Source organism: Equus caballus, chromosome 7 (assembly GCF_041296265.1).
Source record: "Equus caballus isolate H_3958 breed thoroughbred chromosome 7, TB-T2T, whole genome shotgun sequence".
In the NCBI taxonomy this organism is placed as follows: domain Eukaryota; kingdom Metazoa; phylum Chordata; class Mammalia; order Perissodactyla; family Equidae; genus Equus; species Equus caballus.
The window spans coordinates 85,198,479-85,224,742 of record NC_091690.1 but is presented as its reverse complement, the minus strand read 5'-3'; the positions used below and the strand labels follow the sequence as shown (position 1 = coordinate 85,224,742).

The window sequence follows — 26,264 nt, the reverse complement described above, 5'->3', positions numbered from 1 at the left end:
CCTGCCAAGAACATCCAGATAAGATGGACAAAGCAAAACAAAACAATTGGTCTAAAGCACTGGAGAGCTCTTGGTGCAGCCAGGACTTGAAGGCCAAGATCCTGGAGAGGAGGGAATGCATAGAAGTGAGTCAGATATTCTGAGCTGCTTTCTCCCTTTAGGCACTGGCTTTTCCATCAGCCACACAAGGCTAAGAGGCTCAGAGACTGAGCACAGCTTTTGGCAGCTTCACAAGACTGGGGAGAGAAAACGAATGCCAAGATCCTGAAAAGAAAGGAAGGACAGAGAAGCGAGCCCAACACTTGGCAATGCTTTTCCTTCTGAAGCAACTGCTGATTTATAAGAGTCACAGGATAGAAAGTTTGCAAATCTGAGTAGAAATTAGTAGCTAAGAGGTTGAACAGAGCTTTCAGCAGCTCACCTTTTGAGAAGATTAACACTGGAATCAGAAACCATAAGGAGGATAGATGCTGGGAAGCACCCCAGGCTTTTAGTTAGGATCCCAGAAGAGCTATACACCTGGAGTAGGGGTAAACCGGAAATAAAACAGCTCCCACAAAGCCTGAAATTCAGCTTCCAAACAGCCCAACCCAAGCTCTGATTAAAGGGATCTGTCCTGCTCTGCCTGCTGGAAGCAGAAGTAAGACTTCCGTGAAGAAAGAAAATGTCGGCCAGAGCCTCTACAATTTTTCAAATACAATGTCTGGAATTTAGTAAAAATTTATCTAACATACCAGGAAACTGGACCAAGGAAAAAGACAACAGAGACAGACCCACAGATGATCCAGATATTCTGAGTATCAAATCTGGATTTAGACAAAAACTGTGATGAATATGTTCAAAGAAAGAGAAATCAAAATGGAGAGCTTTAGCAACAAACTGGAATTTGTAAAAAAGAGTCAAACGGAAATTCTAGAACTGATAAATCTGATAACTGGAATTAGGAACTAATGAGTTTAGCAGTAATTTAGGCCAGCAGAAGAGAAGATTAGGAAATATCCAGACTAAGGTATGGAGGGAAAAAATAATGGACGATATAGAAAAAAAAAAGCATACAAAACATACAGGAAATGATAGAAAAATTTAACTTATGTGTAATTGGAGTCCCAGATGGAGAGGAGAGAGAAAATGGGGCCAGAACCAGTCCTTGAAGAAATAATAGCCATAATTTTCCACAATTGAGAGAAGATATCAGGTCGCAGATTCAAGAAGTGCTAAAACCCCCCAAAGAATAAATAAATAAATACAAAAACCCCACACCTAAGCATATAGTAAAAGTCCACAAAACAAGAGACAAAAAGAAAATTTTGAATGCAGCTATAGAAAAAAAACATCATATCTGCAAAAGAGCGACAGTCAGACTGACATGTGACATCTCAACAAAATGATGGAAGCCAAAGGCAGAGGAATGATGTCTTCAAAGTATTGAAAAAGAAAATAATTGCCAACTTACTTATTAAAAAATATCCTTCAGAGCTAGCCCGGATGGCCTAGCAGTTAAAGTTTGGTGCTCACTGCCTCGGCAGCCCAGGTTTGTTTCCTGGTCACAGAACCACACCACCTGTCTGTCAGTTGCCATGCTGTTGCAGCGGCTCACACAGAAGAACTAGCATGATCTGCAACTAGGATATGCAACCACACATTAGGACTTTGGGGAGAAAAAAGAAAGAGGAAGATTGGTAACATGTTAGCTCAAGGCAAATCTTAAAAAGAGAGAAAAAACATCCTTCAAAAATGAGAGTAAAAGAAAGACATTTTCAGGCAAACAAAAACTGATCAAATTTTTGCCTGCAAATTCTCACTAAAAGCAATGCTAAAGGAGTTCTCCAGGTAGAAGGAAATGATCCCTGAAGGAAAACGGAAATGCAAAAAGGAAGAAAGAGCAACAGAAAGGGTTAATGTGTGGGTGAGGCTAAATGAATATCGATTGTACAAAACAATACCAATAATGACTTGTAGGACTAAAATATATGCAAAATTTAAGTATTTGGCAACAATGATACTTAAGGTGGCAGTGAGATGAGAGGAATTCAAGTGTTGTAAGATTCTTGCATTGTCCTGGAAGATGTAAAAGTATATTAGAAGCTAATATATCAGACTCCAGTAAGTTGGGGGATGCATGTTGTAAAAGAATGCATGGAGTAGAAGAATGCAAAACTAATAAGCTAATGGAGATTGGAGTGATAAAATAAAGCCCTAACCCAGGCCAGACATTGACCCTGCAACAGACACTGGTGATGCATGGGCCTTAATTTGGAGGGCTTTGCAGTTAAGCTCAGACCCACTTCTTTGTGGTTAGGTTTGTATATTATATATATTTGATATACATATTTGCTTAAGTTTGGGATCACTAATCTGCATGCAGGTAATTCAAAGGGGTGAGTTTTAAATGATCAGCAAAACCATTTGAGAAAGAAAACCCTTTGGACGTTAGTATAGAAGAAAACCTCATTTTGAAAGATCCAACCATGTTTGCAGTCATGATCCTAGATCATCAGCCAGATGAGCACACGCTCTATATTTGCATTGATTCTTGAATACATTCTGCAGGGAGGTCATTACATTTCAAAGAATAAATTAATTTTGCCCCAGATAACACACACATGTCTGTCAGTGCTTGTTGGGTAAATGTATGCATCTATGAAATCCTATGAAATACTTAGTGTCTACACCATATTACTGACAAGCAAATAGTCCCTCCTTCCCTCTTCCCAGCCAGAAAAATCCCAATAAGAATCTTATGTGTTTCTATGCCTTTAAAGGCTATTTCAAGAAAGATTCCAGTTCCCTGTGAGCTGCTCTGAGGAGCCGTAGTTACCAGTGAACAGGCTGCTCGTAACGTACATGGATCAATGCCCTTGGGAGTTGTATTGGCTTGCCAGTTAATAGACTTTTGATTTTCTTTACCCATTGATTAATGAAGCAGCAATTTGGCTTTTGAATAGGAAGATGAATTAAGAAGTACTGTAACTGGAGCCCACTGGGAAATTAGGTTGTCGTTTGGAGAACTAGTGATAGCTGGGGACACAAAGGAGGTGGAATTGCTGACTGTGCTAAAGCGTCCTTCTGTCAGGGAACTAGGACTAGTGTTCAACTCAATGCGACGGATACAGACCAATGTGTGATGATCCACATGTAAAGCCCCACTGGGGAGAGGGAGGGGTGAGCCCGGCTCAGACTGACTCCTACGTTGTATTCTTTCTTCCAGAGGTAGACACAGACACCCATGCTACAAGGCGGAAAATGGGCTGAACTGCCATACAAGATGCTCTGGAAGGTTGAGGAGGTAGAAACAACATGCATTTGGAAGGACCAGGAAAGCCATCATGATAGGGTGGGATATGGGAGGCTGGGTGGAATTCTGATTGATACAGACAGGGAATGAAAGCTCTTCTAGGGATGGAGAGGGAATATGAGGAAAAGTAAAGAGCCAGCAAAAAGGGAAGAACCCAAATTCCAGTGCTACTGATTATTAGCTGTGCGACCTTGGGCTGGTTACCTAGCTTTTCTAGGCTTTGGTTTTCTCATCTGGAAAATGAAACTAATGATAATCCCCTTACAGGGTTGTTGTGAAGATTCATTAAAATAGGTAAGTCTGTGAGGAAACTATCATAGTGTCTGGTACAGGGTAGACACTCAATAAATGGAAGCTATAAGCCACAAGCTGTTGAAAAATGACAGCAAGCCTTTGAAAGAAGCATTTGCCTGCCTGCATTTTGCCTTCCTGTTCCGAAGCAAAGGCAGTGTACTGCTTTGGGGTTGCCTGCCTCGCTGAACTCTGAGTGCCTGAGCTCCTTCAAGGTAAGGGCTGTGTCTTATGTTTCCCTGTATGGCTTCCTGCTTACCTCGGAGTGTGGCCCACAATAGGTGCACAGGAAATGTTCATGCAAAGAACAAGTGAATGAACCTGTCCTGCCCGACTCCATCTCTCCCACAGAGAATCACTTACAGTTTCAAGAAGGCATTTCCCACCTCCATGCCGCCTGGTGTGCCCTTCCCTTTTCTCTACCTGACAAACTCTCTTCATCCGTCAACATCCACTCATGATTTTGTAAGGTCCTTCATTCAAGACAGAATTGGACAGAACTGATACTTTCTCCTTAGTACTCCCATGTAACCTGATACAAAACTTTACCATAATGGACAGCTCATCATCTTGTAATCGTGTGCTTTTCCCCGTCTCCCTTAGCCCCTGCATCCAGCCCTTATAAGCGTTACTGGCTGCATGATGTCAAGGGGCCATGTTGTAATGTGGGGGCAGGATCTGAGGAGGCAGAGGAATCTCTCTCCATGAGATGGGGCTCCTCTTTCTTCTTTTGTTTGTTTGTTTATATATTTCTATCCTAAGGAAAAATTGCTATGTTTACAAAGTTACAGAACAATCGGAAGTGTGACTTATGGCTTTATAATTTCTGCAACTAATTTCATATACTGTGAAGTTTCAGAGACAGTTTAATTTCTCCCCTTCTCTGAGACAAGGATTTTAAGTTGTTGCCTGGGGTAGAGAGTGCATTATAACCTAGCGGGGTGATGTCATGTGTCTCCCACACTGGGTCTTATTCATCTCTGTGCTTTTCAGGCCAAGCACGGGGTCTCGTTCAGTGCTTTGCACACAATAGATGTCAATAATTATTTGTTGAATGAACGAATGCCCTGGTCTCTGGTCACGTCCCTGCTCAGAAACCCTCAATGGCTGCCCTATTCCTACTGGTCTACATGTAATCTCCACAGCCTGGTATTCAAGTTCGTTCATGAGATGACCTCAACCTCCCTTCACAGGCCTGTCTTTATGCCATGCCTCTCTCACTCCAGGCCAGCTGGACCACTGGGTGGGTGGCTCTTGGCTTGATGGAGGGCATCTTCTATGGGCTGGAAGAGCTTGTTTGCATGGGGGGTGTCAGGCATACCTTCAGGAGAGCATCCGGATGAGAGAGCCGAAGAACTGCATGGACAGGAGGGGCATTCCACAGAGCCTCGACCAGAGATGGGAAGGAACAATGCATTCTCAGAATAGACCTGAAGACCAGATGTAGTGGTGGCGAGGGATACGGCCCTCGGACAGCTACCCTATTCAGCCAAAGGGTGCATAATGGCCACATTCCTAACATGCTCAGTTCATGAATCCATTCTCATACAGAGAGAGTGACAACAAAAACTGCTATCCTGATCTTGATGATCCAGCAAGATCAAAATGAGAAAGGAGCTAATATTTTTTGAGCATCAAAATGCTGAGTTTAAAGCTGTTCAGGAAACCTCAACTTCTGAGGCAGGAGAAGGTCCTGCTCTGTGCTGGCAGGCTGCCCTGCCCTTGACTTTCCTGGCCCAAGTTGCACTGTGTTGTCATCACCTATTTCTATGTCAATCTTTCCCAAGAGACCATGAGCCTCTTAAGGACAAGTGATTTCCTAAATATGGTGTTTGACACATGAATGAGTGAATGAATGAAGTCTATACTGGGTGCGTAAACCTTTTTTAACCACTAGATGGCAAATATTCATTGGAAAGTCCAGCTAACAATGTCTCAGAAACACAGAGACTGTGAAAACTAAGTTTGTTTTTCAGCACACTGGATGAGTACCTACAACAGGGTGAAATTTTGAAGGCTGCCTATGCCTCCTCTCTTTTAGTAGAGAGAGGAAAAAGCACCAGAATGATGTCAGGAGGCCCGGGCTGTACATCTGTGCTGCCATCAGCATTTGGGTAACTTTCATATGTTTTCTGAGCCTCAGTTTTCTCATCTAAAAAAACCTGGGGGAGCCGGCCTGGTAGCATAGTGGTTGAGTTTGTGCGCTCTGCTTTGGTGGCCTGGGGTTTGCAGGTTTGGATCCTGGGTGCAGACCTAACACCGCTTGTCAAGACACACTATGGTGGAATCCCACATAAAATAGAGGAAGATTGGCAATAGATGCTAGCTCAGGGCCAACCTTCCTCACAAAAAACCAAACCAAACCAAACCAAACCAAAACAAAACAAAACAAAATCTGTGGACTGCGGTAACTTCAGATAAACATTTATTAGCATCTATGCTGACTCAAGTAATGGGGGTAAAGAGATGACTCAGAAATGGTCCTTGCCTCCAGAACAATGCTTCTCAACTCTGTAGTGAAAGACCAGTTTGTTGCTGTTTAAAAAAACATCCAATCTGGGACCAGCCCCGGTGGCCTAGTGATTAAGTTTGGCGCACTCTGCTTTGGCAGCCCCAGTTTGGTTCCCAGGCACAGAACCACCTCACTCGTCTGTCAGTGGCCATGCTGTGGTGGCAGCTCCCATATGAAAAGAGGAAGATTGGCAGTGGATGTTAGCTCAGGGTGAATCTTCCTCAGCAAAAAAAAATAAAATAAAATACAAACCCAATCTGTTGCAGACTGTATTTTGGTAAAATATAATAGTAAGAAAGAAAAAGCAAAAGCTTACAAAATCGAAGTTCTGGTTCTTTTATTATTAGATTCATTGGCCATTGCCAAATTGCTACATCTAAATGCTTATTCTCAACTTGCAGACTTAGTGCGTTGCAACTGGTAGCAAATGGCCAGTGGACGGGCACAAGTCCACTGACCACACTTAGTGTGACGCTGACTTGGGAGCTCACATCCACACGAGGGAGGCTCCCACCAGCCCCTGCAGGACTTGGGCCTGTCAATGTGGGACAGTCCACAGACAAGGTTTTGTCTTCTGCGGTGTATTAAACCTTAAAGCACGTGGAACCACTGCCTGGTGGTTTTGAAGGTGAAGAGAGGTGGTTGTGATTACTTCTGGAGTCTTTCTGGAGAAAGTCCTGGCCAGGCCTCTCTGTTCCTTTAAGACAGCAGGCCCTCCTAGGCCGTGTGGCCACTAGAAGGGACTTTGGGTGCCTTTCAGCCCTTCCCACACTGTCTGGGCTTCCAGGGTCTTTGTGTTTGTGGCCTCACCCCTCAGACCTAAGGTCAGGCACCAAATTTGACCTCTGCTTTCCTCCTTGGCCCTGGTTCATACTCTTTCTCTGAGCAAACTGCTTTGGGCTCCCTCGATTATAAATTTCTACCTCTGAACAGCCCAGGCCCTGGGACGGCGTCCTCAGTGGGGGTTTTCAGGGCATACTGGCACCACGTTGGCCAGACTCCACGAGCAGAGTCCAGACAAGCACTGTTGGTCACCAAGATGAGAACAATCCACCAAGAACACACACTGTGCTTTCTTACGTAGTGTCTTTCAAAGATCTCTAAGCTTTAGGTGTTTGGCTTATCTCTTTTTTATTTCAACTATAGAATAATCACTTTTTGAATAGATATTGCAAAAACACGGTACAACATTCAAAAGACACCAAAGGCAAAACACTGAAAGGTTCCTCCTATTCCTATCCTACAATCTCTCAGAGGCAACCACTATTCATATTCTCATATATCCTCCAGGAGACGTAAGCACACGTCTTTAAGATAACACAAAGGGAACACACTATAAATACTCCGCTGCACTTTCTTTTTTAACTAAATGATTTATCTTGGCAATGTTTAATCTCAAATTATCATTTTTATTTAACTCATCCCCTATTAAAGGATATTTAAGTTTCCCCACTCTTTCTGTTTACAAACAGTGTTCAGTAAATAGAATGTGCCTATGTGTGAGTATATCTGCAGATATAAATTCCTGGATAGGAGCTACTGACTCAGAGAAGGGTGCCCTCCACAACGTCCACGGATCAGCAGCACCACCGTCACCACATGAAGGCATCTGTTTTCTACGCCTCCATGAACATGTGGTTATCACACGTCTAATAGATCAAAAACTGTAGCTCTGTGGAATGAATTTGCATTTCCATAATTGTCAATGAGGTTGAGCATGTTTTAAAATATCTAAAAGCCATCTAATTTCCTTTGCTGAGAAACGTCCATGTGTTTTGATCATTTTTCTCTTGGTTTATTGGTCTTTTAAAGATTGACCCATAAGAGTTCTTGATATATTAAAGAAATCGGCCCCTTGTTTACCGTATGGGCTACAAATGGCCAGCCTTGGTGGTCTAGTGGTTATGATTCGGTGCTCTCACAGCCACAGTCCAGGTTTGTTTCCCAGCCAGGGAACCACAGCACCCATCTGTCGGTTGTCACCTGTGGTGCCTGCATATGGCTGTGATGCTGAAAGCTGTGCCACCAGTATTTTAAATACCAGCAGGGTCACCCATGGTGGACAGCCTTCAGCAGAGCTTCCAGACTAAGACAGACCAGAAAGAAAGACCTGTCCACTCACTTTCAAAAAAACTGGCCACGAAAACCCTATGAATAGCAGTGGGTCATTTTCTGATATAGCGCCAGAAGGTGAGAGGATGGCGTCAAAAGACTGGGCGGGGTTCAGCTGTGCTGTGCACAGGGTCGCTGGGAGTCAGAATGGATTCCACAGCACTAACAACAAATGGGCTACAAATATTTCCCCCTACTTTGTCCTTTATCTTTAAAACTTTTAAACGATACTTTCCGCAATTAAAAACGTTTTTAGTTTACTTTATCAATCTTTTCTTTCATGACCTCTGGGTTTTGTGCCATGCTTGGGAGGGACTTTGCTCTAGATAATAAAAATGATTTTCTCATGCTTTCTTCTAATGCTTTTACATCTTCATCTTGAAATATTCAAGTCTTTGATATATTTGGAGTTTATTTTCATTTAGGGATTGAGGTAGGGAGCAAGCTGTTTTTTCATGGCTTCCAGCTGTGCCATTAGCATTTATGAAATAATCCATCTTTCCCCAACTGATATGAAATTATACTTTTTTCACGTACTTAAGTTCAAATGAATTTGAGTCGATTTCTGGACTTTGTATTAGATTCTATTACTCTGTGTACTCACACTCTAGTTCCACACAGTTTTATGTAACGTAGTTTTATAATGTAGTTTTTAATATCCGGTTTGGCTAGTCTTCTTCCTCCCTACTCCAAATCATTATTCTCTTCCAGACATTTCCTGGCTATTCTTGACTATTTAGTTTTTCATTTCCACAGAATCAGCCTGTATAATTTAAAAAGTATTTGACATTTTGAGGGCGAGTACATTAAATTTACAGATTAAGTTTGGAGTATTGGTCTTTTTGGAATAGTCCGTTTCTTATCAAAGTTCTCTTTATTGAAATAATATTTTTTTAAAAAGGTAACATGTTATGCACAAACAGTACGAAAGGGCACACAGTGAAATGTGAACATACCTTTCAGTTCTGACGTCTACTCTCCCTGTTTGCCCTAGAGACAGTGAGTTTCTGGTGTGTGTTCCTAGAGACAATCCATGCATATAAAATGTCATATGTGCATGTAATCGTTTGACTTTGACCTGCTTGTCTTTTTTTCCAGATGGCAGCAAGCTAGAGACACTCTTCTGCTTTTTCCCACCTGACAACGTGCACTGGGGAGCATTCTGTATCAGTACATACAAATCTGCCTTATTCCTTTTAATACTTGTGTGGTATTTAACTATATAAAAGCAGCAAGATTTTTAATATGCCCCCTATTGATTAAAAAAATTGTTTCTCTTCATCTCTTATTTTTATAAACAATGTTGTCACGAATATCTTTCCTCTTACACCTTCGTGTGAGAATATTTCTGAAAGACAAATTCCTAGATATAGAATTACTATGTCGAGGTATAAAGAAAGCGTACACACAATAACGTAAATATACTCAACACTACTGAACTCTGCTCTTAAAAACGGTTAAGATGGTAAATACCACATTATGAATTTTTTTCACAAGAAAAAAAAGAAAATATATAATTTTGATAGATATTGCCAAATTTTCCTCTAAATCTTAAGGCAATTTACTAATTACTACCCATTTAAATTTGCCTCCTGTTTGTAATATTTTGGCTCAGTTGCTGTAAAAATAGATTTTTAGCGAGTTAAATAAAAAATATCTTAAATAAAATTGTCCCACATTTCCCTCATGGAGAGATTCTCAGAAATATTCCCAGGGATCGGTGATGCTCTGGTATAAACGGCAGAGGTCAGGAATTGCTGCTAAGGGGCAGGCTCCACATCCTTCCAGCAAAGGCAGCCTGTGCCAGTTTTACTAAAGGGCGGGCGTCATCACTGAATCACTCTGGCTGCTTGTCCTACTGTGATTTGGATTTGTTTGAAGACTCAACAGAAAGCAAACAAGAGGCTTCATATGACTCAAATTATACCTTCCAAATGATGTTCTAATTTCTATATCTGAGAATCATTTAACTCCTTTCCTACTCCCACCCCAGTATCACTTTATTTCTATCAACCACAAGTGCCCACTTGCACATACTCCATGGAGTTAAGCCTTGAATGAGATGGGGGAAGGACAAAGGAGATATGGATGATGATACTAATGTAACCCAAATAGGTTGGGCTCCCCTGGGGGCCGTGGACAGCAGAGTGACACACCTAAAAAATTATACCCAATCTGACTCCCAGAAGCCTTGAAAAGTACTGTGGGTCTTTACTGAATGTTTCTTGCTGAGGCAGGAGACGGTAAGTTACATCACACAATGTTCTGCAAAGTGTCCTGCTAAATATTCTCTTTTGATGTCTCTTCTTTCAGAAGTCAAGTTCACTAAGTCTTCTTTGGACCTTTCCTTCTCTCCCTGATTTCTACTCCAAACGGCAGCTGCTCACATATGTCTCTTCTCATTCCTTAAAATTCTAATACAATCTCAGCTTCCTGGCCTTAATTTTCCCCTCACTTCTCCTTTTTCTTGGTCTTCATTTTCTAGCAACTTTTATGTAGCACAGTTTATCTCTTCTTTCAATTGTATTTCCACCCAATAAAATTAAAGCATCTTCTTAGAAGGTGAGAGGAAAAGGGGATTATAAATCCTTCAAATTTTATTTTTCGTCCCAATAAGAAGAGTAATAATAGGCTTATATTTCAAGCCAGGCACTGCATGTGTATCGTTTCATAACCAACATATGCAGTTCATATTCTCATTATCATCATTTTGCAAATGAGGAATCTAAGGCTCTGTGAAGGTTAGTTAGGGGACCTACTCAAGATCAAAGACTTAGGAAGGCACATTAAAGCTTATCTACTTGCCTTGTACTGTTTTCACAGTTCTTAAGTAACAATGTAAGGCAGCAAGTGGCAAGGACAAATAAGTGGTCTTGAAAATGCTCTTGGCCCCCATACTTTTTCTCTGATCTCTGCCTTTCCAGATCCTTATCCTTGGGTCTAATGATGTCCCTAGTCCCACCTCAATGGCTGAACCAATATCTAGACTCAGCATTCTTCACCCAATTGGTTTAGCTCTGCATCCTGGGGTTCTGCTGATCTCCCCTCTCTTTTGTGTTGAGCCCCTGTTCACTTTAATGCTCGCCTCTCCTGTGGGACTGACATCCTGACCTGAATTCTGGTCCTTTGGCTGGGGTTCTGTGACTCGGTCTAGCTCTTGTCAATCCACTGATCAATTTACCTCCTACTTTTAATTTCCCTTTTAGTATAAACTGCCCTACCCATAGCCCTTGTGGGTAGTAACCTGGGTGGGTGGTTCTTTACATGGCAGTAGCCACTGATTGGATGAGGGGTAGATATCTGATGCAGGGGCACCCACACACAGACTGTCCAATGACCAATCTGTCTTTCCAGCATTTCAACTAACAGTCACCAGAACCGCCCAGTTGGCTATGGGAAGACAAGGAAGAAAGTTGTATGGCCACCATCTGGAGCTATGTGCAACATAAGTAAGCAGGGACATCAAGTCTATTGAACAAGGATGGGGGGACAGATTCACAGAGAAGAACATGGAAAGACCACATGAGTGGGGCAGCAGGGGTGGTTGGGGAGGGGAGAGCAGCAGTGGTGTTCTCAGCCTGATGCCTTCCAGTTACAGCTCTTGTGAGGCTTTTTTGCATTCATATCAACTTGCGTTCTCATGAGTTCTACTTTCTCCCTACAATACAGTTTCCTTTGTTCTTGAGTTAGTTTGGGTGGGTTCCTGTTCCTTAACATCAAGAGACTCCACCAGATCACCTCCTTCCTCAGGCTGGCAGCCTTGTCTGCATTTCCACCCCTTGGCTGGTGTCCTGTTGCGTATGGGAAGATCTCCTGTCCTTGGCTGCTTCTAGGCCTTGTTCTGGAGGTGGCATTGAACTAGCTCCTGCGGGCATCCAGCCGAGGCTATTCCAAAGAGTAGGAAGAGGATGAGCAAAGGAGTAGAGTTGGAATGGGCATGGAGTTGTATTGTGGCTCCTTTTTGATATGACGGTATGGTAATTGTCCTCAAGTTGTTTAGGGTCAACTTTGGGACAATGGGTTAGGGCTTCTCAGGGGATGACATTGTTGAGCAGGGGGAGGAGGGCCAGGCAGAGGCAGAGCCTGGGGGATGGCAAAGAATTGTGCCCTCATCGTGTGGGCGTTCTCTGGCTGAGGAGTGACGTGATGAACTTGAACCTTTAGAATCATTAACACTCTAGCTCCTCTAGGAGCTCTCAGATCTTAGGACAAAACCCTCATTTTACAGATGAGGAAAAGGAGACTCAAGAATAAGAACATAGTAATGACAGGTGACATCTAGTGAGCACTTTCTACCTGGCAGGCTCTGCTCCAAGCACTTACACGTTACCAGCTCACTTAGTCCTCACAGTAAGCATGGAGTTGGCACTACTACCATCCTCATCTCGTAGAAGTGGACACTGAGGCAGGCAGGGGTTAAGTAACTTGCCCACAGTCACCCAGTAAGTAAGTGATGGAGCCAGGATTTGAACCCAGAAAAATCTTAACTCAGAGCCAACTGAGTCTTTTAGCTGTTATATAGTACTACTTCTCACAAGCACGGAAGACCATTGGAGCTTTATTACTATAAATAAAACTCGTAACATGCTTGTGTGTTTGTGTGTGTGTGTGTGTGTGTGTCACTTTCTCAACCAGATGAAGCAGCATGTCATGATCCATGGAATATGTCAGAAATCAGGCAATGGTTTTAATTACAGGAAAGTGATCAAAAGTTTAGAAAATCAAAAATCAGGAGAAATAAAAGTTTAGTAGATACCGATTATCTCCAATGATTTAAAAGGAAATTAGAAAAGAAAATTCTTGAACATTTTCTGCCGGTTGCCAGAGCCTTATAAACTTTCAACTTAAAGAAAAAGAACACCTGCTTGTTTATTGAGTCTTGAGCCACATGTGGTGTGATAACCCTGCAGGCCGGCTTAGGTAATTGGCCAAAGTGAGGCCTCCTGAAGAAGAACCACTCAGTGCCCATATTAGACTCCACCATTATCAGACTTCTTGCAGTCAGGGAAGCCTTGGATCCAGAGGAATATAAAATCTGGAGTGTTTTTTCTATGTATTTTTCATAGATGAGTGGCCATTTAAGGGTCATGGTTTTATGCAAGGGACATTCATGGCTCGCTTGTCAATTAACCAGTTCAGATATTCATTGAACACCCGCTATGTGTGAGGCACTGCATGAGGTGCTGGAGACATCAGGTGGCCATCTGCAGACATGAAAGACTGAGCTGATGCAGAAGGTTCTCCTTCCTGCTACAAACACAGAAACGCTAGACCAGATTTAACAAGACAAATTTTTAAAAATACATAGCTGAGTTTAGGAAGTTCTCAGATGCTGGAAATGAGGAGGAAAGGCTAACCAGAACTGGGCAGGAGCTGGTGCCTGGTGACCTGTTGGGGCTGTGGACCAGGATACGGGCCCCAGGGGCTGGAGGTTTTAGAGCCATGCAGGGAGAGAAGGGGAGGTATTGAGCTAGTGCAAGGAGGGATGTGGGAAGACACCCTTGCATCGAGCTAGACATTTTGAAGGGCTGCCCTGTTCCTGAACAGGGGACGAGAAAGCTCTCCATCCGTCACCTCGGGGAAGGTGGCAAGGAAGCTTGTCCTCTGAGTGAAAATTCACCTTCAAGAAATGCAAGGCCCAACCTCTCCCACGGGTTAGTGCAGAGTCCACATTTACACCAGCCATGCAGTGGGGAACTCCAAGCTGAGAAGTGACATAAAAACTCAGGTGGACATGAAGAAAATACAATGTCACCCTCAGGAAACATCACAACTTGAGCTCAGAGGACTCCTGCCTGGAAAAAAAGAAAAACACCTGCTAAAGATGAGCAAACAATCCAAAAGCAAACGAGGAAACGAGTGATGAGGAGAGAGAGACCAAGTTCAGTTCAAAGGAACTTTAGTCCCTAAGACCCTGAGATAACAGGATAATCTGAAAGAGACAATTAGACGCGTTGAAAATAGAAGAGATAAAAGTAACAATGTGAAGTAATAGACTGAGTATGAACGGAAGCAGAGGTGGGTTTGAAAAGGAGACTCCAGCAGTGAGGAAAACCAAGTGTCTGCCTTCAAGGGACACCGCTTACTTGGGAGACAGTGAAGGAAGCAAGCAGGGACAACTCAGGCTAGGAGAAGGATTGCACAGGGAGAGGGATGCTGGGCCCAGCCTCCCCAGGGGAAGTGACATTGAAACTAACATGTGTCTCTGACCACAGGGAACAAAGGATGTTAATGCCTGGGGTCACTCAGAGGAGGGCACATCCAAGAACTCCCACAGTTCAATGCTGTCATTCCCCCAGCTGATGCAGAGTTCCCCTGCATTTATGGATCTGCCTCTCCCACCCAACCTGGGAATTTCTCCCAATCTGGGAGTGGAGATAACATGGTCCTTCATTCAGGCCTCTGGTCTCATGTTGTGCCCCACTCCCACTCACTCTCTCTCCTCTTGCCACACTAGTCTTCTCTTAGTTCTTCAAACACAATAAGCTCTTCTCTACTTCAGGGTCTTTGCACATGCTATGTCACCATCTAGAATGATCTTTCCTTTTGAGTCTTGCTTAATGCTCACTCCTCAAAGCGACCTTCCCTGACCACCTTATCTAAAAAGGTCCCTCCCTATCATTATGTCACCCCTTGCTGGTTTCTTTTCAATTGCCATAATTTGTAATTATTTAACCAATTTTTTTCCTTGTCTTCCCTGTTAGAACATTGATTCCACGAAGGCATGGAAGGATCTGATCACTGCTGTATCTCTAATGCCTGACATTTAGTAGGTGTTCAGTAAAGTTATTGAATGAATAAATTAATACACTCAAGAAATAATTATGAAGAAATTAACACCATACCCAGCTCAGAGTGAAGTGATAGAAAGTGCAGATTTGAACTTTGCAGTTTAGTGAGGGAGAGACATCAGACAAGGACTTACAGTAAAAGAGATGATGGTAACGATAGAGGAGGTGCTGTGGGAGCACCTGGCAAGGGGACCAATCTTGTACAGAATTCGGGAAGGCTTCCAGGAAGAAGCAACATTTCAGCTGAGTCCTGAAGGGAAAATAGGAGTTCACCACTTAAAGGGGAGCTGGAAGACGTTCCAGGCTGAGAGATGGCCCAGATGCAAGAGGGGCATGGTCTTTGGGGAGACTGAAAGAGGTTCTGCATGGGCAAAGCTCAGAGCTGCAGCAAGAAATAAGAAGGGAGAGATAAGACAAGGCTGGATGATGGTGGGTTTTCAAGCTCTGATAAGGAGTTTGGGTTTTATCCTAGGGTCAGTCCGGAGCATCAAACATTTTAACTGGGGGAGTGGTGTGATCGGATTTGTGTTCCATAAAATGGCCCTGAGGCAGTGTGGATCACAGGAAGAGCATCGGGGCAGGGAGTCGGGAGCTTAGTGCAACAATTCAGGCAAGAGTTGAGGATGGTTTTGACGAGGCGGTGCTGAGGAGGGACTGACTGCATGAATTTAAGAGAGAAGGCAGACATTGGGGCAGGGGGTAGAATCAAGAATGACGCCTAGGTTTCTAGCATGAATAACAGGGTGAAACGGGCACCATCTTTGGGCCAGCATCCAGCAGAGAACCAGACCCCTAGTACACCTAGTACACATGCCATAAATGAGCGCTTGATGAAGCAGAAATGGTCTTCGTGTAACTTTTTCATAACAATGAGCATATCAGCTCACTCTCAGTTGCCACACCTACCCACAAGTGTGATCTGCCATTTCCTACTGCCTCCACCTGCCTTGGGTTACCCATTCATGACCTGCCAGGCTAGTCCACAGTCCCCGCCAGGACACACTTGCCTCCATCCCCCCGCTAAAAAGTGTGCCTTGTGCCCTCCCCCCACTCACTCTGGCCGCCAGGGTCATTATTGCCAATAATGCTGCTGTAATTTTTCATTGATTTTATTGGTGTTTTGCAGTTATGGTAACATTAGCATTTATACTCAATAATATTATTACAATTTTCCACTACTAATGGGATTACTATTTTTGTTCATTTGTGTTTGAAATCTATTAGCGTAAGATTTACCTCCAACAATATCTGCTGTGATTTTTAACGCCCTTGAAACTTGGAGGTGGCAATAAGTCTATCATAAGAGAATGTTAGTAAGCATATAAATGTCTTTCCTGGGAAAAGAGGGCTTTTGATTTTCATCCTGGTTGGACTCGGCTTCTTTGATAGAGCAATGGGTGGGACATAAGGTATTAAAGGCTGAGAACGCCGTGTTAGTTTGTCGACGTGTTCAAACAAGTTCCTGGTTACTCAGAGGACGCATGTTTATATTCTAGGAGGATTCATATTCTTGCTCCTATTCATGCTGTTTCTTACCTGGCTTACAGAAAAATAAAACAGGCTATGTGCTTGCAGAGAACAATATTTAGAACCACGAATTGTTAGGGGTGAGGAGACCCTGAAATCACTCTATCCAACGGATTTTCCTAGCAGCTGGTGAGCTCGTGCATTGCTGGTGGAACAATGGAAACGGGGCTTATTTCCAGGGCTGGAGAGGAGTCTCTCCGTGGGACAGCTGTGTGGGGAAGGGAAGGTGGATGGGCAGGGCCGGCTTCATGGGTGTGTGACCTGCAAACTCCCAGGGCCCCGTGCTGGGAAATTCACAGTGTCACAATCTTGAAATTCTTACATTTTGAACAAGGGGCCCCGCATTTGCACTAGGCCCTGCAAATTATGTATCTGGTACTGGGTCCAGGCTTTGGAAGCAGACAGACTTGGGTTCAAGTTCTGGTATTCTTGAGCTATTGACTGTGCCTCAGTTTCCTCTTCTGTAAAACTAGGATAAGAACACTGTCCTCTCAGCCTAGAAGTAACAGCTAGAAGCAGATGTCTGGGAGCAGGGGGCCTGAAAGATGGTGATAGACCCTGAGACATGCTCAGTGGGATTTTTAACTCCCCTGTGCAGTACCCATAATTAAACTTATTACTGTGACTTAATGTCGGGAACAATAGCCAGCTGGGACAGGCAGTCTGTGTGCTACAGAAGCTAATCCCACATGTGCTGCTTAGGAACACATCAAGCGAAGAATGTTTTCCTAAAGGGGAGATTCTAAGGCTGGGGGGTCCCGTCCATCAGTTTTCAACCTTTTCACTGCTATGACATATGACAGGTAACATTCACCAGTACAAGGTGGTCCCAGTTTCTCACTACTTGTGCCTGCTTCCTTTCTCTCCAGAAACCTCTCAAGATAGCCTAAGAGAAAGACTGGCATTATTATGAAGATGCCGTTGACCTTGATCTAATTTATTTGCAAACATCACCATTTCAACTCTTATTTGTGACAAATAGTTTTCATCATACCACACAACAGAACTTGATGAGCCAGTGTACCAAAATTCCATGCTTGAGAACTAGGAACATGAACCCTCAGGATACCAAACAAAGGACAGGTTGGACAGACTAGGACCAACATGGAGCCTCCATGACTTTGCAGATGAATGTGGTTGTGCTGTAGCCTGAATGAGTGATGCCACTTATGAGGCACGGCAGCCAGAATCAGAGAAACACTAAGTGTTGGACAGATAGAACTGTGATGAATAACATGCAAGCTTAGAACATCTGGTTAGACTTTTTTTTCCAAGAAGGGAGAAGGGACTTTAAATCAAATTAATCAGAAACATAAGCTAATTCCTGGGCATTTTTTGAGTCTGGTCCAAAAGGATTCCTCAGGGGATTATAGTAGGAGTCAGGGTGACCTTTGTGGCATTCACGTTAGGGTTCATAGGAGCCTGGAGTCCAGGTGGTAGACTTCAAGGGGAGCTGGGGGCCTCAGCTGTGCTTGGCCTCCTGTGCTGCTCAGGCCTCTGAGCACACACACATCATGACTCACCGGCCCAGCGTCTCCGGGGCCTCCTGCATTGTCTCAGGAGACGTGGGACGGGATGGGGAGCAGGACAACACAGTTTGCTCCTTCCTTACTCCCTCCTGACCACTTGTGGTCAGTGAGACGTGGATACCCACCAAATCCTCTCAGACCCAAATGGCTTTTGTGGTTAGTGATGGCCAAAGCTGGACTGTCACCTTTCCACAGCACAGCCTGTGAATGGCCATAGAAAAACTGTAGCTCTTCCTTCAAGATCCCTCATCAGCCTCTTCCTAGAGCTTTTGATGAGGGATGAGGGCACTGTCAGTCAAACAAATCGGAAAGAATGACGGGCTATTTCTCCCTTATCTCTCAGCAGTATGAGTGGGGACCTAGATAATGGTACAGCTCTGGGGGCCACATGACACAGTACGTGGTACATAAAAGATACTTCGGTCTATAATGATTATGACTAATGATCAACTAATTTATCAAACACCTCAAGACATAGTTGCGAAAAGCATGTGATGATACATAAACGTTTATTTTAGGAAATGGCGATTCTGGCTTAGACAGCTTGAATGGCACTCCTCTGACCCTCTCAAGGATCACAGTAAGAAAAGTGAAATCCACCACATTGGCTCTCAGGAGACCAGACACACAGCATCCCAACATTGGGGTCACAGCAGTGGTTTTTAGCACAAGCCGAAGAAAACACAAATGCAGTCAGGGAAAATCTGAGAAAACAAGATGGACTTTTGTGCCTCTATCCTCTGCTTGATATTAATCTCCCAAAACTCAAGTGAATAGATTTTGCTTCCTATGTTACCGATTTTCCAGCACATGGTACTGTAAATTTCAAGCTCCTGGGAAAGAAAGCTGAGGGATGCTTTGATGGAATTTCTGGTTTTTGGTCATTCTGTGATTGTTTTCCTTACCTGTTGTCGAATTTCTTCCTCCATTTTCACTGGTGAGCCCAATTCTGCAACCTGTTTGACGCCTTCGCTAGCATATCCACCATACTCCCACAGCACATAATTCTTGGAGTGGGATCCACCAATGATCGCAGACCAGTGATTGGCCCGACCTGGAAAAGCCAATCAGGATGCAGGTATCAGTGTGGCTGTGGCTAAAACACAAATCCCTCAAATGATGGGGAGGAGGTATAATTGGACAGCAATTCAACCGGAGCAGGCAAAGCACCTGCTCTGTGTTAGGTCCTGTGCTAGTCAGTGATGAGTAAGACAGTCCCTATAAGCAAGTAAGTCTTGGGAATATGCACACAGGGCAATGGTAGATGCTCAAACAAGACAGAGGCACCCCAGAATGATGACTTCTGTCCAGGAGGGTCTCAGAGAAGAGGACAGCTGAGAGAATTTTGAGGCTAATCAGATTTGTAAGACAGAATAGTGAGGAAAGGCTATTTCTGACAGACTCAGAAACATTAAATAACATTGTGTGTTTGGGGAGCCACAAGTAATTTAGCATTGCTGTGTCACAGACTGTCAGGGGAGAGGTAGGAAATGATGCCAGGGAGGTAGAAGGAACCTGCTCATGGAGGGCCTTGTTCTGAATGCTTCAGGAGTGTGGATGTCATTTGAAAGGGTCTGAAACCACTGAAGGGTTCTGAGCAAGGGAATAACACAGTTGCATTTGAATTTTACATAAATCATCCAGGCAGCAGTGTGGAGAATGCATTAGAGGGAGAAAAATTGGAGTGTGGAGCTGGGGAGGCGAGTGAGGAGCAAAAGGTAAAAGGAGTGAGTTGGGAACAGACTTAGCAGTTCTCCAGAATAAGCACAATTGTCTTTAGCTGGCTTTTATGTACCTTACAGCAGGAGAGGCAGGTGGGTAGCCATGTTAAAGGATGGGAGAGGCAGTTTGGATATGAGGAAGTGACCGGTCCACAGTGGTTTGGTGAGGATCATGCGGGACGATGACTGTGGTGGGAAGCAGGAGGGAATTAATGGATGACATAGGGGACAACAGATAAGATCTGGGCAAGATCAAGACAGAACTTAACCTATAGATTTCTCAAAGTCTCAGGGGGAGGAAGGAGAGGAACAGAGTCAACATCAGCACCACATTGGATTTGCGTTTGCACATGATGAAGATAGACACATAACATTTATTACTAAGTTACATACAACTCATCGTAGGGTTGGCTCAGTTCTCCGCCATTCTTTGATTGGTTTTACAAAGTCTCAAGTTAAATATTTTCAAGCACAGCAAAGAAGAAAACTTGAACTGGATGAACCCAACTGACATCTGCAGTTTAACACCCTGTGGCCCAGAGTGGGCAAAACTCTCCACTCCGCCCACTACTTAAGAAAATGATTATGAAAAGGGCCTCATCCTGTTTATCTCTGCCACCTGCTACCCCAGGGTCCTCTGCTCCAGGGGCACATCAAGAACGTGGGCACAAACCCACCCTCCTGGCATGCTGAGGGCAGCCATGCCCCACCCCAGGCAGATGACATCACATGTGGGTCTGCCCAGTTGCTTGTTCTTATTTCCTACACTCAGAGAAATGCAAACCCTGTGTTTATCCATCATGTCCCTAGAGAAGAGAGATGGAGGTGCTGCCAGCTATTTCTCTAACTCACTTCCTGAGTAGGGAGAATGTCCTAGCTGTCATCTAAGCCAAGAGCACTGCTTATGCAGGGGCAAGGGCTAGGAGCCAGTCGTGACCTTTGGTTCATGATGTGAACACTGGGAGACCCGTTCCAGCATCTCTTCCTCACCCTGCTTTGTTCTACCAAAATGGCCCCTTATTCCCGACCCATCCTACTTATGATTTTGTACTTCAGTGGCTTAGCACATGCTGTTCCTTCTGTGCTTTTCCTCCTTTTGGCTTGGCCAACTCATTCCTCCTTCATGATTTACCCAGAAGCCTTCCAAGACCACCCTAGACTGACCTAAGCCCTTGTCTTCTGTCTCCCCATACACAGATCGCATTTATGATCACCGTTACATGTCTGTTTTCCCATTAGACTATAAGCTCCCTGAGGGATCCTGTCTTCAGCACAGTATCCCCAGTGTCTAGCACTGTGCCTGATGCATTGTGAGTGCTCAGTACATGTTTCCCGAAGCATTTCATCCAAGCAATGAAATGGGAAGATGGCAGTTATATGTGCCTGAAGCATCTGGGATCAGGCTTGCACAGATTTGATTCAATGTGATTAAATGCAAGTGTCAGATGAGCAGACTTCCTGACACCTACCGGGCTAATGCACTCATCTACCCTGCATGCTGTTGAAACACAAACCCTAAACAACAACAAAAAAGAAAGGTATTGGTCTTGGAGCCAGCAGACAGGGATTCAAATCCTGGCATTGTCACTTACTAGCTGTGTAAACTTGGTCAAATTCCAAGTACTTTATTTCCCTGAGCCTCAGCTCCCTCCTTTGTAATTCAAGGGTGATAATGCCTAGCTTACCGACATATCATAAGAATTAAATTCAATTTTTTTAAAAAAAGAGATAATAGTGGCCAGCCCTGCAGTGTAGCGGTTAAGTCCAGCGCACTCCACTTCAGTGGTCTGGGTTCACGGGTTCAGACCCTGGGTGCAGATCTACACCACTCATCAGCCATGCTGTGATGGAAACTCACATACGAAGTGGAGGAAGATTGGCACAGATGTTAGCTCAGGGCTAATCTTCCTCAGGCAAAAGAAAAGAGGAAGATTGGCAACAGATGTTAGCTCACAGTGAAACTTCCTCACCGAAAAAGAAAAAAAGAGGGACAATATACGTGCAATCACTACTGGCACACAGTAGACACTCAATAATTACAGTTTCCTCCTTTCCTGGTTGTTAGGGAGGCTACAAAAATAAGCAAAACATGAACTTGACTTTAATTCAGTTTAAGAGATACGACATATATAATAACATGGAATAAAAGAAGTGAGTAGGAATAAGCACAATCACAGGAGGATTAGGGGATGGACTCAGATAAGTCTTTCCGGTTTATTCATTCAGCTTCCATTAACTATGTGCCAAGCACAGCGGCAGGCCCTGGACACTGACAGGAGTTGAATATGGTGCTTGTCCTGGAAGGACTCACAGCCTGGGGGTGCGGAAACAGAGGGATAAGCAGATTATTTACAATCCAGCATGGGCAGGGTCATTATAGAAACAAGAACACAGAGCAAGGGGATGGAGCAGCTAACTGCAAATTCCCCAAATCCTAGGATTCAAAGTCTAAAGCCACATGGACAGAGAAGAAGGTGCCTCAAGAGTGGGATGCTTTGTGGTTTCTTACTCTTGAATAAAATGTCGTTGTACCAGTTCAACCTTCTAGTCAATACAGTTGTTAATTTCCTACCATGGTCTTGCAACACACCAAATTAATTCAAATTTCAACACACTGAATGACATCAACCACATAACAGATATTGGCAAGGCACCAGGCTAGGGCGAGGACTCAGACTACAAAGCATAGTGACTAAGAGCCTGAAGACTTGCATGCAGGCTCCAGGCTTCCATTTGTGACCATGAACCAGTCATTTGATCTCTCAGAGCCTCAGTCTACCTTTCAAAAACAGAGATAATTATTATTACGCTGGACTATTTCTCAGACTTGTGCAAATTAATTGGGCTGGTTTTGGAAAGAACTATGAAAATTTTAAAGAACTGTACAAAACAAAAGGTCTCTGTATTATTACAGACAGAAAGCATTATGGGAATCTAAAAGCGGAATCTAGGGGCTGGACTGGTGGCGCAGCGGGTAAGTTCGCACGTTCTGCTTTGGTGGCCTGGGGTTTGCCGGTTCGGATCCCGGGTGTGGACCTATGCACTGCTTGTCAAGCCATGTTGTGGCAGGCAGCCTACATATAAAATAGAGGAAGATGGGCATGGATGTTAGCTCAGGGCCAGTCTTCCTCAGCAAAAAACAGGAGGATTGGGAGCAGATATTAGCTCAGGACTAATCTTCCTCAAAAATAAAAACAATTAAAAAAATAAAAGGAATCCAAAAGAAGGTGGAGGAGCAAGGAAACTTTCCAAATGGAAGGAGGCTCCAAATGGAAGGAGGCTCCCATGGGAAGACTGGCAGGGCAGTAGAAGCAGGAATTCTATTAACAAGTAGAAAAGAGAATAAACACCTCTTAGGTGTTAGGTATAATGCTTGCCTAGGTGTAACTCTTACTACAACCTCATTCTCATAGATGAGGAAATTGAGGGCCAGAGATGTTAAAAAACCTACCCAAGCTCACAGAGCTAGTGAGGGGCCAAGCTGGGGTTCAAACCCAGATCTGCCTGATCCCAGAGCAAATCAGATCCGCCTTACCCTGCCTAAGTCCAGAGCTCTTTTTCCTACATCCCACTGAGAGGTCAGGAAACAGAGAAGACTATTTGATAGACTGGAGAGTTAGAGGACAAAGGGATAAGATGAAAAAGAAAGTCGGGGCCAGGTTGTGGAGGGTGCTGAGTGCCCACTGTGGCACATGGCATCAGGAAAGGGGGACACATGATGGAAGTTTCCTTCTGGGAAGACTGACACAACAGTAGTTAACATGTATCAAGCCTCTACTCAATGTCCTTGTCCAGGCACTGTGCCAAGGACTTGACGTATATTATCGCATTAAACACTCAAAAAGAAAATTCTTTTGGTACAGATCCTGTCATAATTTCCATTTTTCACATGAGGAAACTTAGACTCAGAGAGCTTAATTGAGTTAATCCAAGATCACAGAAACAGATGAGTGAAGACGTGGGGATCCAAAGTTGGGTCCGTCTCGTGCCATAGCCCAGCTCTTCTCTACAACACTGCACCACATCTCTGGCAGGACACACCCAGTGGTAGGAAGGGGGAGGCCAAAGAGTAAGGAGACCAAATGGGAGACACATCAACATCCCCTGCCTGAGCTGTGTGGGGTCTGACTGGGGCAGCGGAGAGGAAATGGACCTGAGATCAGAGATACGAGCCAATGAGAGCCAACGAGAGGGGAGGTTGGGCAGTCTTTGGGAGGCAGTTTGGGGAAGTAGTTAAAACTCTGGTTTTCGGATCAGACCAACGTGTGTTCTAGTCTCAGTTCTGAAACTTTCTAGATTGACAAAGTCAGTTAATCACTCTCAACCCCAGTTTCTTCATCTGTAAAGTAGGGATATTGACATGACCAGCTTCCTGGTGTCACTCTGAGGCTGAAGCCCGCGAAATAATGACTAGCAGCTGACATAAAATGGGCTCAGTAAATATTAGCCAGTCAAATTAAATCTGAACAAGGCAGGGAAAACCCAGATGGGTTTCTGGAAGGCATGGGGATCAAAGGGAAACTGATTGGGTGATTTGGCGGCAGTTTGACACAGAGCTGGTGGGTGGAGATGACAGCAAAGTCAGATGCAAGGACCTGAATCTGAAAAAAATGGTAAGGAGTCATCTAAATGGGACTTAGGGGTCTGGGGCCTGTGGAATGAGGTAGCTAAGCAGACCTCAGTTAGCTGGGACACAGAGAAGTTTAGCCCCAGGCCCCACCATCCTCCAGGAAATAAGGGAGGAGAAAGAGAAGCTTCGGGTATCAGGAGGGCTGGGGAGAAGAGGACGAGGCCAATGCTGTGGCCTTAAAGGAATACTCAGGGAAGCTACCAGTGGGGTCTCTGATGAAACGATGGGCCTTCAGTTTTGTGGTCAGGGGCAGAGAAACCCAGACTATCGCCAGCCCCTTTGGCTCTCAGGTAAGGCCACAGCTATCTGGCTTAGCATGTCTCTGTCTGAGTCCAGCACTGTTCAAGTGGCCTAGACGTTTACTCCTGATAGCTTGGATGGCGCATAGATGGGACAGAGGCAGGTGGGCAGCTGGGAGGAAGAAATGATTAGACGTGTGAGTTTGAGATACTGGTAGCCGACCAGGTGCACTTGTCTGAAAAGCCCTCCAGGGAGATATCTTGAATATACGTATAGTAACCTCATTTCTGACACCTTTTCTGTTGTTATTGCTGGTGCTAAATTACCAGTGTTCACAATGATGCTTAAAAGGCTAGTGCTGATGGAAAAAGAATTGTGTGCAGCCTTTTGTCTGGTGTAGGAGGAGGTATGTTGTACAGTAGATGGATTCTCTGAGGTGTTTGCATATGGCAGGTGTTCAGTGACAGCGCGGATTTTCTGGCTTGGTTTGCTAGTGGCTGCATTTCCCTGCCAATCCCTATCCTGCAGAAAGCCACCCATTCATTTCCTTGACACCCATTGATAACGCTTCATTAGAGAATGTCCTACAACTTTGGTGACTGGATTGCTACAACCTCCTGTTATCCAACCACAGCCTCACCCATCACATCCAAGCAAATCTTTGGGGCCCTAATTGGGCCCTTATGGAATTTGCTATAGTAGCTACACCAGAGCTCCTCTCATCTCTAAGTCTCAGCCTCCTCTCTCCCTTTCATCTCTTAGTAGATGAACTTGTTATTTAACTCTTCTGAGAAGACCAAGGTTAACCCATCCACAAACTCATCCAGGCACAACATGGCCAGTGAGCAACAGAAAAATGCTGCGGACCTGCCAGCCGATTCCTAAAAGTTGTCTCGGATCTCACTTCTCTCTTACCCTCGTTATTCTCATCCTAGGCTCGGTTCCAGAATCTGCCTGGTTTCTGATGCTTTGGACTTGGTTACAGAACTCGGCTCCTCTGGGTTTGCCACTGGGTGCTGCCCAGGACACAGCTTGTACCAGTCCTCCAACTCTTCGTGCTCTTGGCTTCAGGAACTCACTCTAACCAAGCCATTCTAGTTTTCAGGGTCCCATCCCAGTACAGCCTCCTGGAAAAAACCCTGCATGAGGAGATCTGTCAATTAGGCCAGAAATTCCTCAACTTTCTATCTTTCTGCCTTTTTCACTCAGCTGACCCTTTTCCCTTCCTTAAGGTCTCAAGAGAAGTGTCATGTTTCTATTTCAGGGAAAACCCTCACATTTGTGCAATTCATTACATTCTTCTGCCTTTTCTCTGACACCTCCAATAATAATATTCTATTCTATTAATTAATTAATTGAATGAATGAACATTTCTGGGCAAATACTATGTGCTAAGTCAGGGATCAGTAAGCTATAACCCACTGCTTGTTTTTTGTTACAATAAAGTTTTATATTTTACATATTATTTGTGTATTGCTTATGGCTGCTTTCCTGCTACAATGACAGAGTTGAGGAGTTACAGCAGAGGCTGTCTGGCCTGCAAACCCTAAAATATTTGCTATCTGGCCCTTTATAGATAAATTTTGCTAAAACCCGTGCTAGGCCATGGAAACTCC

General features: G+C 44.2%; 1 protein-coding gene across 1 annotated transcript in view; it reads right to left on the bottom strand.

Moving 5' to 3' along the window:
• Window positions 1-26,264, bottom strand: part of SPON1 (spondin 1) — a 245,450-nt gene that overhangs the window by 81,022 nt on the left and 138,164 nt on the right. The window contains exon 6 of the mRNA XM_023646077.2: window positions 18,963-19,111. Within this exon, the coding sequence (XP_023501845.2) occupies window positions 18,963-19,111 (149 nt within the window). The remainder of the gene's footprint in view (window positions 1-18,962; window positions 19,112-26,264) is intronic.